At 40.6% G+C, this 16,354-nt stretch overlaps 1 protein-coding gene across 1 annotated transcript in view; it reads left to right on the forward strand.

Moving 5' to 3' along the window:
* Positions 1-16,354, forward strand: part of C7H11orf80 (chromosome 7 C11orf80 homolog) — a 92,500-nt gene that overhangs the window by 33,518 nt on the left and 42,628 nt on the right. Inside the window, exons 4-5 of the mRNA XM_049892598.1 lie at positions 7,603-7,712; positions 13,860-13,943. Of these exons, the coding sequence (XP_049748555.1) occupies positions 7,603-7,712; positions 13,860-13,943 (194 nt within the window). The remainder of the gene's footprint in view (positions 1-7,602; positions 7,713-13,859; positions 13,944-16,354) is intronic.

A 16,354-nucleotide genomic window follows, 5' to 3' on the forward strand; every position in this document is an offset into this window, starting at 1 on the left:
TATTTTTTTTTTTCATTTCAATCTCTTCTTTTGTTATAGGCTTATTTAGTTGTTCTATCTCTGTTTGTGTTAGTTTAAACACAGAAGACAACATTCTTAGATGGTTATGAGGGTGGGAAGGGAGGGAGGGAGAGGGGTATTCACTAATTGGTAGTAGACAAGAATTATTTCGGGTGAAGGGAAGGATAACATACAGTGCAGGGGAGGTCAGCACAACTGGACTAAACCAAAAGCTAAGAACTTTCCTGAATACAGCTAAGCACTTCAAGGGACAGAGTTGCAGGGGCGGAGGTCTGGGGACGGTGGTTTCAGGGGACATCTAGATCAACTGGCGTAACAAAATGTTCTGTTTTTTTAAAAAAAATTTTATTGTGCTTTAAGCGAAAGTTTACAAATCAAGTCAGTCTCTCATACAAAAATTTATGTACACCTTGCTATATATTCCTGGAAACTCTGGTGGTGTAGTGGTTAAGTGCTACGGCAGCTAACCTAAAGGTCAGCAGTTCAAATCTGCCAGGAGCTCCTTGGAAACCCTATGAGGCAGTTCTACTCTGCCCTATAGGGTCGCTATGAGTCGGAACCAACTTGATGGCAGCGGGTTTGGGTTTCGGTTTTTTATATACTCGTAGTTGCTCTCCCCGTAATGAGATAGCACACTCCTTCACTCCACTCTCTATTTTCGTGTCCATTCAGCCAGCTTCTGACCCCCTCTGCCTTCTCATTTCCCCTCCAGAGAGGAGCTGCCCACATAGTCTGTGTATGCTTGATCCAAGAAGCTCACTCCTCACCAGTATCATTTTCTATCCTATAGTCCAGTCCAATCTGTGTCTGAAGAGTTGGGTTTGGGAATGGTTCCTTGTCTTGGGCTAACAGAAGGTCTGGGGACCAAGACTTTGGGGGTCCTTCCAGTCTCAGTCAGACCATTAAGTCTGGTCTTTTTATGAGAATTTGAGGTTTCCATCCCACTGCTCTCCTGCTCCCTCAGGGGTTCTCTGTTGTGTTCCCTGTCAGGGCAGTCATAGGTTGTAGGCGGGCACCATCTAGTTCTTCTGGTCTCAGGCTGATGCAGTATGTGATTTATGTGGCCCTTTCTGTCTCTTGGGCTCATAATTACCTTGTGTCTTCGGTATTCTTCATTCTCCTTTGGTCCCGGTAGTTTGAGACCAATTGATGCATCTTAGATGGCTGCTTGCTAGCGTTTAAGACCCCAGACATCACTCTCCAAAATGGGATGCAGAATGTTTTCTTAATAGATTTTATTATGACAGTTGACTTAGATGTCCCCTGAAACCATGGTCTCCAAAACCCCTCATCTTTGGATGAGCAGAAGTGTTTGATTTTTAGGAGCTCCCAGTTTCTTGTTTTTCTTCTGGTGTTTACGCATTGTTAGTAATATTTTGTATACTATTTATGCTATGTATGAGGGCTCCTAGCATCGTCCCTGTTTTTTCTTCCATGGTCTTTATTGTTTTGGATTTTATATTTAGGTCTTTGGTCCACTTTTAGTTAGTTTTTATGCAAGGCGTGAAGTATGGGTCTTTTTTCATTTTTTTACAGATGGATATCCAGTTATGCTAGCACTATTTGTTAAAGAGACTGTCTTTGGGCCTTTGTCAAATATCAGCTGCTCATATGTGGGTGGATTTATGTCTGGATTCTCAATTCTGTCCCATTGGTCTATGTGTCTGTTGTTGTACCAGTATCAGGCTATTTTGACTACTGTGGCAGTATAATATGTTCTAAAATCAGGTAGTATGAGGCCTCCTATTTTGTTCTTCTTTTTCAGTAATGCTTTACTTATCTGGGGCCTCTTTCCCTTCCATATGAAGTTTGTGATTTGTTTCCCCATCTCATTAAAAATGTCATTGGAGTTTGAATCAGAAACAAAGTGTATTAAAACATTCTGCACCCACCTTGGTGAGTGGCGTCTAGGGTCTTAAACACTAGCAAGCAGCCATCTAAGATGCACTCAGTTGGTCTCAACCCACCTGGAGCAAATGAGAATGAAGAACACCAAAGACACAAAAATATGAGCCCAAGAGACAGAAAGGGCCACTTAAGCCAGAGACTCTATCAGCCTGAGACTGGAAGAACAAATGGTGCCTGGCTACCACCAATGACTGCCCTGACAGGGAACACAACAGAGAGTCTCTGATGGAGCAGGAGAAAAGTGGGATGCAGACCTCAAATTCTCGTAAAAAGACCAGAATTAATGGTCTGACTGAGACTGGAGGAACTTCAGAGGTCATGGTCCCTGGACTCTGTTGGCCCAGAACTGAAAGTATTCCTGAAGCCAACTCTTCAGACAAAGATTAGACTGGAGTATGAGACATAAAATGGTATGAGGAGTATGCTTCTTAGCTCAAGTAGACACATGAGACTTTTTGGGCAGCTTTTGTCTGGAGGTGAAATGAGGAGGCAGAGGGGGACAGGAGCTGGTTGAATGGACACGGGAAATATAGGGCGGAGAGAAGGAGTAAGTTGTCACATTGTAGGCAGAGCAGCTAGGGTCACATAACAGTGTGTGTTTAAGTGTCTGTATGAGAAACTGACTTGAATTGTAAACTTTCACTTAAAGCATAAAAAAAAAAGAATGAACAAATCTGTTTTGGAAGAACTACAGCCAGAATGCTCCTTAGAAGTGAGGATGGCAAGATTTCATCTCATGTATTTTGGACATGTTATCAGGAGGGATCAGTCCCTGGAGAAGGATAACATGCTTGATGAAGTAGAGGGTCAGCGAAAGAGAGGAAAACTCTCAATGAGATGGACTGACACAGTGGCTGCAACGATGGGCCCAAGCATAGCATTAATTGTGAGGATGACGCAGGACTGGGCAGTGTTTCATTCTGTTGTACAGAGGGTCATTGTGAGTCAGAACTGATTGGACAGCCCCAGTGTTTTCAAGGTTCATCCATGTTGTAGCATGTATCAGTATTTTCGTTCCATTGTTTGGATATACCACATTTTGTTTATCCATTCATCAGTTGATAGATATTTGTGTTGTTTTCACTTTTTGGCTATTATGAGTACTGCTGCTATGAACATTCACGTATTACTTTTCTTTTAAATTTGCTTTTTACTTGTGTCCTCTAACCATCCACAGAGTTTTAATTTGAAACACTATATCTTTAATTTTCAAGATTTCCAATAGTTCCCCCCCATTATTTTCTTTGTGTGTTCCTCCCCATCCCCCATTATTTTCTGTTTGATTTATAACAGCATATTCTTGTTTTATTTTTCTCTTTGAGATTATAAAATATAAAATACTTATTTTAAAGTCTCTTTTCAGATTTCTCTGTTAGATCATTTTCCTCAGGTGTAATTTCTATTGAAATATGTTTTTAAGGATATTGATCTTTGTTGCTTGGTAATTTTTATTTAAGAGCTAATTGTCCATGATCTGTTTCTGGACACAAACACATGACAGCCTTCCAGTAGGAGGTTCTCTGGGTTGCTAAGCCCTAGCCCTGCATGGTGTGTTATCTTTGGTTTAGACTTTGCCTGGGTAACAGACACAAAGCTCCTGCATCTTCACAAATTGTACAGTTCTGTGTCCTGTCTCCACTTGTGTGACCTGATTCAGAGCCCCTTGTCCTGCTTGAGTGATGCAGCTACCAGTATATCACTGGGCTTTAACCTGACCCTCAGGTAGCCAGGTGACCCATCTCTGGTCTTCATTCATGTTTTGGTCCCTTGTTTAGATCTCCTATGTGTACAAGGCTTGTGTGGCTCTTGCTCTTAAACTTATGGGCATTATAATATTAGTTCCATGTTTTTTCCCAGTGCAGGCCCCAAATGTGGTGCATCTTTGATCCTTGCTTGCAACTATGGGCTTTTTTTTTTTTAATCTATTTTTTTATTTATTGTGCTTTAAGTGAAAGTTTACAAATCAAGTCAGTCTCTCATACAAAAACTTATACACACCTTGCTGTGTACTCCCAGCCACTCTCCCCCTAATGAGACAGCACACTCCTTCTCTCCACCCTGTATTTCCAGTGTTCATTCAACCAGCTCCTATCCCTGTCTTGTCATCTTGCCTCCAGACAGGAGCTGTCCACATAGTCTCATGTGTCTACTTGAGCCAAGAAGCTCACTCCTCACTAGTATCATTTTCTGTCTTTTAGTCCAGTCTAAACTTTGTCAGAAGAGTTGGCTTCGAGAATGGTTCCAGTCTTGGGCTAACAGAAGGTCCAGGGACCATGACCTCTGAGGTCCCTCTAGTCTCAGTCAGACTGTTAAGCCTAGTCTTTTTATGAGAATTTGATGTCTTACTGTCCTCATGCTCCATCAGGGATTCTCTGCTGTGTTCCCTGTCAGGGCAGTCATTGGTGGTAGCTGGGCACCATCTAGTTCTTCTGGTCTCTGGTTTATGTGGCCCTTTCTGTCTTTCGGACTCATATTTACCTTGTGTCTTTGGTGTTCTGTCCCAGACGCCACTCACCAAAGTGGGATGCAGAATGTTTTCTTAATACATTTTGCTATGCCAGTTGACCTAGATGTCCCCTGGAACTATGGTCCCCAGACATGGGCTTTCTTTTTTTTCTTCTGAGGGTGGGGGAAGAATACCTCCCAATTCCTGGTCTATAAAGATTTCTCTTTTTTTCTGATCATTTATTAAGATTTAAAAAATATTTGTTCTCTCATTTTATGTGTTGGAATAGAAAGAGGGGATTTCAGCGTGTGCTCAGTTTATCTTGAAGTAGAAGGCTTTTATATATTTCTCTTGTTTCACCTTTTTACATTTAACTCTATTCAGTCCATAAGGATTTTTTTTTTTTTTTTTTGGTATACAGAGTAAGACAATTGAAATTGATCCCCCTCCATAACTACATGATTTAAAATTATTATTAAAATTTCTGAAGAATTCAAAGTTATTTACAAACCTTTTCCTCATGTATTCACATGCTTTCCCCATTTCTGTACTATTTTATTACTTCAAAAAGAAGTAGGATTCAGGAACAATTTTTCCTCATTTCACAGAAAGGTAATTGAATAACAGAGAAGAGGGGAGGTTACCTTATGTCAGAAAATCAGTCAGTGGCAAAACTGAAGATTGATGAAAGACATTCCTGATTCAGCATCAAGTTCATTAAACTTAGCTGCAGCATAACCATGCTTTCACATGATCTGGGGCTTTGTGACTGAACTAGATTGGAAAAACAAACTAATGGCGAGAACAATACTACCCATTAACACTGACAACTAAAGCTTGATCTTGGGATTGTCCATACTTTTTTGAGATGACTAAGGCATTATTAGATCTGTAGTATGAATACCTTAGGAAAAAATTGTACCATTATTTTAGGATATATTTGGTATTAAGTTGTTAAAGTTGAATTCTTGATTAGTATCAACGTTGTCAGCCTCATTTACAAGGTAGAATTTTCAAATCTGCTGGTGCAGTGGTTAAAACACTTGGCTGCCAACCGAAAGGTCAGCAGTTCGAACCCACCAGCTGCTCTGCAGGAGAAAGACGTGGTAGTCTGCTTCTGTTACAGCCTTGGGAACCCTATGGGGCAGTTCTATTCTGTCCTATGGGGGTGCTGTGAGTCGGAATTGGGTTTGGGTTTTGGATATATATATTTATATTTTACTTGGATCCACAATCAATGTCCACAGAAGCAGCAGTCAGGAATTCAAACCATATATTGCATTGGGCGGAAATCCTGGTGGCGTGGTGGTTAAGTGCTACAGCTGCTAACCAAGAGGTTGGCGGTTCAAATCCACTGGGTGCTCCTTGGAAACTCTATTGGGCAGTTCTATTCTGTCCTGTAGGGTTGCTATGAGTTGGAATCAACTGAAGGGCAGTGGGTGGGGGTTTATTGCATTGGGCAAACCTGCTGCAAGAGTCCTCTTTAAAGTGTTAAAAAGCAAAGATGTCACTTTGAGGACTAAGGTGCGTCTGACTCAAGCCATGTATTTTTAATCACCTTATATGCATGCAAAAGCCCGACAATGAATAAGGAAGACCAGAGAAGAATTGATGCCTTTGAGTTATGGTGTTCACGAAGAATATCGAACATACTATTGTTATAGATTGAATTGTGTCCCCCAAAATTATGTGTGTCAACTTGGCGAGTCCATGTACCCAGTATTGTGTGATTGCCCACCATTTGTCATCTGATGTGATTTTTCTATGTGTTGTAAATCCTACTTCTATGATGTTAATGAGGTGGGATTAGAGACAGTTATGTTAACGAGGCAAGACTCTACAAGATTAAGTTGTATTTTAAGTCAATCTCTTTTGAGATATAAAAGAGAGAAGCAAGCAGAGAGGCACGGGGACTTCATACCATCAATGAAGCAGTGTCAGGAGCAGAGCACGTCCTGTGCCTGAGAGGCTCCTAGACCAGGGAAGATTGATGACAAGGACCTTCCTCCAGAGCTGAAAGAGAGAAAGCCTTCCCCTGGAGCTGGCGCCCTGAATTCGGACTTGTAGCCTCCTAGACTGTGAGAGAATAAACTTCTGTTTGTTAAAGCCATCCACTTGTGGTATATCTGTTATAGGAGCACTAGGTGACTAAGGCAACCATGAACTGCCAGAAAAATGAACAAATCTGTCTCGGAAGAATGCTCTTTAGAAGGGAGGATGGTGAGACTTTGTCTTACGTACTTTGAACGTGTTATCAGGAGGGACCAATCCCCAGAGAAGGACATCTTCTCTTGGTAAAGCAGAGGGTCAATGATAAAGAGAGGAAGACCCTCAATGAGATAGATTGATGCAGTGGCTGCAACAGTGGACTCAAACATAGCAATGATCGTGAGGATGGTGCAGGACCGAGCTGTGGTTCATTGTGTAGGTAGGTAGGTAGGATTGCTATGAGTCGGAACTGACTTGACGGCACCTAACGACAACATTAATATTTAGTTTTCCATTGTTATTCTAGTGTAGGGGGGAAATGAAGGGGCAGGGCTTTTGTAAAATGGTAGATTTGTTCTCTCCTTTATTATATGAGTCCCAGAATATGACGCAAAAGAAGGATGGTGCATACGTTGATGTCCTTTTTGTTGTTGATGACCCAGGACTCGCTGGTGCTTTGTGGGAAATTCTGTGTCAACATGTAACAGTGTACCAAGTGGCTAATTCATGAATTAAATTGGCAAGAGCTTGCTTTTCTTTGTTAAAGACTACCTCAGTAAAGAATACATTATATTCATTAGGTACAGGTCTTAAAGGATCATTCTTGAATTTTTGTTTTCAGCTTTCAATTAGCTCACTTACTAAACTTGTGCTTATTAAATAATGAACTGATTTATTTAAATAAATAAATAAATACAAAGAATATCAGCTAAAGCTATCAACCCTGGAGATTTCCAGCACTGGATGTGACCTTGTGGAAATTAACTGAGAATGCAAATTGATTTAGCAAATGTGAAAAATTGAAAACATGAGATTAAATGTCTTAACCTCATAATATAATTCCAAATGTTTAAGCAATTTGCTGATGCATAGCCATTTCAAATCATGTTTTAAATTTTGAAGATAATCTTTTCATCAGAGAAAAGCTTTCTTGGCTCATCAGTTTTATGAACAATTCTAGAAACTCTGGTGCTTATCCAAACTATGTTTTACTTTATGGCCATTTCTTCTCAACGCAGAAATACAGTCTATACTGCCGGGATTGTCTGCGAAGCTGATGTGGACTTTAGAGGAAACCAGCTGTTCCCCGAACACATCAGGGGTATCACCCTTCCAGATGATTTTTGAGGCAAGTTTTGTTGTGATCTGTAAATTACTGATGATTTGATTATTTTTCTACAAATCTGGTAGCAGGAAAGAAAAGCTTACCTGAAGTTGAAATGAAATAAGGCACTGGTTCTCAGACTTCCCTTTGCACACATTGAATCACCTGGACACTTCCAAAGTGTTGATGTCTGTGTCCTATACTCCAAGAGGTTGTGATTTAATTGGTCTGGGAGGTGGCCTGGGCTTTGTCATTTTTAAAAAGTTGCAGGGGACTCTAATGTGCAGATAAGTTTAGGAACCACTGAAATAAGCCCTTCTTTGAATTTGGCGCTCCAGAAAAATAAAAGTTGATTCCCAGTGCAGATCCTACTTGGGTCCATTTTTATTAAGTTGGTTTACAGATGTCTTTGGGTGGTTAGTGGGTTTGTTGATTTATTTCTAGCCCAGAGTTATGAGAGAGATATGTGAGTTCTTCATTCCTTTAACGATTTTCCGATCCCCTTTCCTTCCTTCCTTTGAGTTGGTGGAGACGTAAAGAATTAGAATACTTAAAACATTCTCCCAGGAAGCACTTGGGAGGCCTTTCTCCACTTCTGAACAATGATATGCTCCTTCTGAAAGGAACGGGTACAGTATTGGGACAACAGGTATTCCTGGCTGTGCCTTATCTTCTTTAGGGGAATGGTGGGTAAACAATCTGGAACAATTCATGGCTAGTCAGCTCTGAAACTTTTAATGTCAAGTGGCAATAAAAAGGTTATTCTGGTAAACCAAAGCAAGCAATTCAAGGAAACGAGGTCATGTGTTTTAGCCAGTCTGAACAAGTAATGATAATTGTCTTACCTAACATTTATATATATTATTTAAGGCTCCTGATGACTCCATGAAGTGGCTAGGGCAGGGATTATCACTCCATTTTGCAGCTGAGAAACCTGAGATTCAGGGAATTGGACTGACTTTCTCAAGGTCGTATGAAAGTAATTGGCAGAATTAGAACTTGAAACAGTGTCTCATATACTCATATACATCAGTGCTGCTTCAATATTTATTCACTCATAGATTCAGAAACCTGTGTTTGTTCAAGCAGTGGCACTGGACTGTGTACTGGAGGCAGAAGGCCTAAGGCATGTTGCCTGATCCCAAGGAACTTGAAATCTAAAGGGAAAGACAAGTAAACAAATAATTATAATACAGTGTAGTTATGTGTTGTGATGAAGGTAAGCACTGAACGCTCTGGTAGCATAGAGGAAGGGCACCTAACCCAGTGGGAAGGGGTCAAGGTCTAGAGGTCTTGATGAAACTGAAAAACCAGTTTACTGGATCTAAGGGGGTCAGAGACTGAAAGAATAGGAGCTGTTATCAGAGTGTTAAGGTTGCTCTTACTATTTTTTTCCTTATTGCAAAAAAGCAGTAAGGAAATTCAAAGTATGACCCAAGGCAACATGTAGAGCACACTTAGCTCCACCTCTCAGGGTAGCCAGCATTAACACTTTGGTGTATATTTTTTCAAATTAAAAAAAAAAAAATTAGAGTGGGACATTTCGGTTTAAGGTTTCCAGAATGGAACAGCTCCAAGTTGTGGCCATGGAAATATGGCTGGAATGCAGTGAAGATCAAGGTCATTGGAGTTGAAGAGGTCAAGGAACTGTGAGACTTGTTTCTTAGATTGGTCATCTACTTGGATGTGGATGTCTCCCAAGATGATGGAGTACAGAGGAGTACTAGGGAGCTGAGCGACCAGGGGTCAGCTTGTGATGGAGATGAGGAGAGAGAAAAGACTGGTACAGCCAGAAAGCATGAACCTCGAGGGAACAAAAATGTCCTTAAAGTGTTTGCACACTGCGTCTCACTGTCTCTAGTACTGTGCAGCTATTTAACAGGTATTTGAATGAAGAGAGTGAGAATAGAAAAAGAGATGGTGAAAGTGTTCACCATATATGGCTCAGTTGGGGAGAAAGGTCGAGTGGCAAGGTTCATAGCAAAGTCGAGTGAATGGAGACTTCTGTGAAAAAGCTATAGTAAATCAGCCGCGATTTGACATGTGAGGAGAGCTAATCCCAGGAAGACTGAAGAGAGCCTCATTTAGGAGGGATGCCAGGCTGACTAACACGTCTCTCCAAAATCATTCTGACTTTACAAGGTTCTCTGACCATTTTATCTGTTTTATGTTTATTTTTACAATAATGCTATCTAAGAATAAGGATAGAGATGTGTATGTATATATTGTTGTTGGGTGTCTTGGAGGACGTGCAGCCAGAAAGCTCCTCAGAGGCAAGAATGGCAAGGCTGCATCTTACATGCTTTGGACATGTTGTCAGGAGGGATCAGTCCCTGGAGAAGGACATCATGCTTGGCAGAGTACAGGGTCAGTGGAAAAGAGGAAGACCCTCAACGAGGTGGGCTGACACGGTGGCTGCAACAATGAGCTCAAGCATAACGATTGTAAGGATGGCTCAGGACCGGGCAGTGTTTCGTTCTGTTGTGCGTAGGGTCGCTATGAGTCGGAACCGCCTCGACGGCACCTAACAACAACAGCAACGTTGTCGGGTGCCATTGAATCGATACCAACTTATAGCAACCCCATGTGAAAGAGGAGAATTGCCCCACAGGGTTTTCTAGGCTGTAATCTTTACAGAAGCAGATTGCCAGGTCTTTCTCCTGTAGAGCTGCTGGGTGGATTTGAACTGCCAACCTTTCTGTTAGCAGACAAGGGCTTAACCACTGTGCTGCCAGGGCTCCTTGTATGTAAACACACATACATATCTGTGTGTATATACCTGTGCATGTGTATATGTGTGTGAGTGAGGAATCCCTGGGTGGCTCAGATGATTAAAAACTCAACTTCTGACAGAAAGGCTGGCGATTTGAACCCACCGTAGTGGTGAAGTGCTGTGGCTGCTGACCAAAAGGTCGGCAGTTCGAATCCGCCAGGCGCTCCTTGGAAACCCTGTGAGGCAGTTCTACTCTGTCCTGTAGGGTCGGTGTGAGTCAGAATTGACTCGATGGCAATGGGTTCGGTTTTTTTTTTTGTTTAGAGTTACCTCAGGAGAAAGTCCTGGTGATCTGCTTCCAAACGGTTGCAGCCTTGAAAACCCTGTGGAGCGCAGCTCTACTCTGCAACACATGGGGTCATCATGAGTCAGAACTCAACCACAACTGTGTGTTTTTTGTAAATACGTAAGTAGATAGTATAGTTAGTAGGTAGATGGATGAATGGATGGGTGGATGAATGGATACTTTCTCCTGGAAAGTGATATAGGGCCCATGACTGTATAGGTTCATGTTTGTAGATATAAAACAGTTATATATCCCATCAAATAATTAGGCTCGTAGTCCAAGGTGAAGGCTGAAACCATGTGATTCAATTGTGGTTTCCGTTGCCCAGGGCTAGCAGCATCTATTTTTTTCATAAGATCCCTTACGAAGGTTCATTGCTTTGGTAGCATGTCAGGCTGAGTTACTGGGTTTCTAACACCCAACTGTAAAAGGCTTTGTAGTATCTCTTTAGTTCTTTATTATAATCCTATGAGTAGACCTTGAAAGGAGCTCCTTACTCTGTGTAACATGTGGTCACTTTATCCTCTCCAGTCCTTCTAAATCATAAAACTTCTCACGTTGTCATATAAAACCTGTACCCATTGCCATCAAGTTGATTCTGACTCATAGTAACCCTGTAGAACAGTAGAACGGCCCCATAGGGTTTCCAAAGAGTGCCCGGTGGATTCAGACTGCCAGCCTTTTGGTCAGCAGTCAAACTCTTAACCACAGTGTCACCATCTGTCTTTCTCTTCTACTGAACTGTTAACTCCACGAATTCAGAGATTGTCTTGTTTATCTCTGTAGGCCCATGTATATAATAAGCCACATTAACTGTTTTTTAAGCAAATAAAAACATATTCAGTAGACGTACATAAGCACTGCCTGTCACACTCCATAAAAAAAAAACAACCCAGTGCCCAGAAAATGATGGTACTTGGAGAGGCAGCAACACATAACGGAATGGGGGTTTGGAGTTAGTCAGATCTAGGTTTGAGTCCCAGTTCTGCCATTTAACTAGCTGTGTGACCTTGGACAAATTAACTTTTTTGAGTCCCATTATCCACATCTATAAAATGAGATTATTTCTTACTTACAATATTGGTGAGAGCTTTAAGTAAACGAATGCATATAAACTGCTTGGTGTTCGGTAAATCATTAGTAATTGCAGCCCTTCTCCAGAAGATGCTCAAGGAATTTTCACTCGTTTGGTTGCCTTGCTGTTAAGATATAATTAGCCTGTTCTATAACACACCCTGTAATCACCAAAGTTACAGAGGTTTGAAACCGTTCCAAGAAGTTTTGGGAGTGTTACAAGTACAGAAAATTCCTGTAGGAGACCATTGCTTTTCTACTACTAAACAGTTTATACCAAAATTTTTTAATGAGGGATATGACAATGATATGCATGCTGCAGTTACTCCTTGATTAGTGCTATTTATATGCATGAATAAACCTATACTTGTTTTAGGAATTTTCTCATAATTCTGACCTATTTTTCTAATATTTTTTCTAATAATTGCACAGTACTTGACCACTTCTTCAGTGTACTTTAAAAAGTATTGTAATGGTTTGTTCTTCATTATTAGATATTTGTATCTTTCTTCTTTATTGTGTTAGAAGCTTTTGAGGCCTGAGATCATTTCTTTTCTTCAACATGTACCTAGTACACGGCCCTGTCTTCTCTGAGCCACTATTAAGAGCTTACTGATTTCTGACTGTATTTCGTAATTCCTTTCTTCTCGTTCTCCTGGACTTTTCTGTTTTCCAGGAGATTCTTTCTAACATTTATTTTATGGGCACTGTACTAAATGGAGGAGCCCTGGTTGCACAGTGGTTAAAGCACTTGGCAGCTAAGCAAGAGGTGGGCAGTTTGGACCCAGCAGCCATTTTGAGGGAGAAAGATGTGGCAGTCTGCTTCCATAAAGGTTTACAGCATTGGAAACTCTCTGGGGCAGTTCTGCCTTCCTACAGAGTCACTATGAGTCAGAATCGACTCGATGGAAACAGGTTTGGTTTTTGGTTTATATTAAGTGGAGGGAGGCAATATGGGAAAGTGGTTAAGACTAAGGTTTTGGATCCAGATCCACCTGGGTAACCTTGGGCAAGTTGTTTACCTTCTCTGAGACTCGTTTCCTTCATCTATAAAATGGGGGGTATGTGTATATTGTATTTGTGGGGAAGTAGCATAGTATATTGGAAAGAGCATGGGCAATTGGCATTAATGTAGAATAAAGTTGAATTCTGGCTCTACCGCTGAGCAGCTGAGTGACCTTAGGCAAGTTGCCTAGCTACTTTGAGCCTCATTTTTCTTTATCTATAAAGAGGGACTAGTAATAGCTACTTTCCAAGATTGTCATGAGGTAATATATATATATATAAATTTTTTTTTTTACCTGCATAATTCTTACCACATATCAGGCATTCAACAAGTGGTATTATAGTAGGCACTCAACAGGTGATATTCGTGTCTTTAAGATACACCATACTTACATAATATTATTTGATCCTTAAAACAATTCTATGAGGTAGTAAGGGTAGGTTAATCCCTGCTTTTCCGATTAGGAAATGAGGACCAGAGCAGCTAAGTGATTTTTTTTTTCGTGGTTATTTAACTGATTTTTACAGAGTCATTACTAGAACACAGGCCTTCTGACTTTGGAGCTTTTTGCTCTGAAGCTTTTCTTTATAAATAAATGTTTGAATGAATGGGTTGATGTTAAAAAATAAGATTCCTTTTAGTGTCTGCTCCTTTGACTCCACTCAGATCCTTAATACAGATTGTCCCAAAACACATTAAGATAGTAGAGTTAAGACAGAGATACTGTTCTCAGCTCCCGTCTGAAGTACTTTGAATTTGTTCCAAAAGGTGGTTCTGAGATTGTTGGTATACTCTGATCTTTATTCAAGTGTCTCCTGAAGGTCCATGAAAAGGCTACTCTAACCTAAGAAATGATGGCTAGTTAGATTCCCTTTTGTGTCTAATTCTTATACCCCAAGATGCTTCTTCCCCTTGGATATCCAAAAACCTTTCTGAGATGCAGTTACTTTAATGGAAACAATACCATAATTTGATTCATTTGTGCTCGTGGGTTTGTGTATGTTTGGTGGTGTTTTTGTTGTGTTGTTGCAGGTTGATGAAAAGCCCAGAACTTTGATGACAGATTGTCTGGCTATAAAGAATTTTTTACACAAAATCACCATGGTGCACCCTAAGGTGAGCTGTTCTTTTGCACAGCAGTGCTTCTTTTGTTAAGCCGTATGTTTTTCAGAGGCCTCTACACCACTTTCTACTATGTAGCTGCTGTTTGTAAGGTTTTCACTGGTCAATTTTTTCAGAAGTAAACCACCAGGCTTTTCTTCCCAGCCTGACTTAGTCTGAGAGCTCTGCTGAAACCTGACTGTCATGGGTGACCCTCTTGTATTTGAAATACCAGTGGTATAGCTTCCAGCATCACAGCAACATGCAAGCCACCATAGTATGACAAACTGACAGACGAGTCAAGGAATTGATGGAATACCAATTGACATGTTTCAGCAAACAGATGCAGCACTGGGGGTGCTCAGTTGTCCATGCCAAGAAATCTGGGAAACAGCTACCTGGCCAAATAACTGGAAGAGACAAATATTTGTGCCCATTCCAAAGAAAGGTGATCTAACAGAATGCTGAAATTATTGAACAATATCATCAATAGCACATGCAAGTAAAATTTTGCTGAAGGTGATTCAAAATGGTTGCCACAATACCTCAATGGAACTACCAGAAATTCAAGGCAGATTCAGAACAGGACATAGAACAAGGGATATCATTGCCGATGTCAGATGAATCTTGGCTGAAAGCAGAGAGTACCAGAAAGATGTTTACCTGTGTTTTATTAACTATGCAAAGGCATTTGGCTTTGTGGATCATAACAAATTATGGATAACATTGAGAAGAATGGGAATTCTGGAACACTTAATTGTACTTATGAGGAACCTGGACATAGACCAAGAGGCAGTTGTTCAAACAGAACAAGGGGAAACTCTGTGATTTAAAATCAGGAGAGGTATGCATCAGGGTTGTATCCTTTCACCATGCTTATTCAATCTGTATGCTGAGCAAATAATCCAAGAAGCTGGACTGTATGAAGAATGTGGCATCAGCATGAGGACTGGAAGAAGACTCATTAACAATCTGTGTTATGCAGATGACACAACCTTGCTTGCTGAAAGTGAAGAGGACTTGAAGCACTTACTGATGAAGATCAAAGACCACAGCCTTCAGGATGGATTACACTTCAACATAAAACAAAAATCCTCACAACTGGACCAATAGGCAACATCATGATAAATGGAGAAAAGATTGAAGTTGTCAAGGATTTCATTTTACTTGGATCCACAGTCAACACTTATGGAAATCGCAGTCAAGAAATAAACGACGGATTGCATTGGATAAATCTGCTGCAAAAGACCTCTTTAAAGTATGAAAAGCAAAGATGTCACTTTAAAGACTAAGGCGTGTCTGACCCAAGCCATAGTATTTTCAATCCCCTCATATGCATGCAAAAGCTGGACAATGAATCAGGAAGAACAAAGAAGAATTGATGCATTTGAATTGTGGTGTTGCTGAAAAATATTGAGTATACCATGGATTTCTAGAAGAATGAACAAATCTGTCCTGGAAGAAGTACAACCAGAATGTTCCTTGGAAACAAGGATGGCTAGACTTCGTCTCATGTATTTTGGACATGTTAATAGGAGGGACCAGTCCCTGGAGAAGGACATCATGCTTGATAAAGTAGAGGGTTATCAAAACAGAGGAAGACCCTTGATGAAATGAATTGACACAATGGCTGCAACAGTGGGCTCAAGCATAACGATGATTGTGAGGATGGCTCAGGACTGGGCAGTGTTTCGTTCTGTTGTACATAGGGTCGTTATGAGTCAGAGCTGACTCCATGGCACCTAACAACTGTAACAGCTACTCTGTGGGACCTGGAAGGATCTGGTTAGTTTCCCTTCAGTGATGATGATTAAAACTTTTAAGACTGAATTGATTTGATTTCTATATCCCTGAGGCAATTTTAATGTTGGTGATGTGACATAGTTGAAAGGCCCCTGAATATAGAGAAAACTTTCTTTTGGGTTCTTATTTTCACTCTCTTACTGCTTTATGGTCTCACCTTGAGTAATAAAGTTTGCTGATTGCCTTCTTTTCTAAATGGACTGTAAGTACAAATAAGGAAATTTTGATAAAATACTTTGAACTTTGGAGTGTTAAAATTTTATTGTCTGTATTTAGATATGTTTATAAAGGTACACACAGTTAAATATGCTATATGTTGATGTTAGTTGCTATTGAGTTATTTCCTACTCATAGTGACCCTATATACAACAGAACAAAACACTACTCAGTCCTGCGCCATCCTCAAAATCGCTGCTATGTTTGAGCCCATTGTTGCAGCCACCGTGTCAATCCATCTTGTTGAGGGTCTTCTTTTTGGCTGATTCTCTACTTTATCAAGCATGAGGTCCTTCGCCGGAGACTGGTCCCTCCTGATAACGTGTCCAAAGTATGTGAGGTAAAGTCTAGCCATCCTTGTCTCCAAGGAGCACTCTGACTATACTTCTGCCAAGACAGATTTGTTC

The sequence above is a fragment of the Elephas maximus genome, chromosome 7 (assembly GCF_024166365.1).
Source record: "Elephas maximus indicus isolate mEleMax1 chromosome 7, mEleMax1 primary haplotype, whole genome shotgun sequence".
NCBI lineage: Eukaryota > Metazoa > Chordata > Mammalia > Proboscidea > Elephantidae > Elephas > Elephas maximus.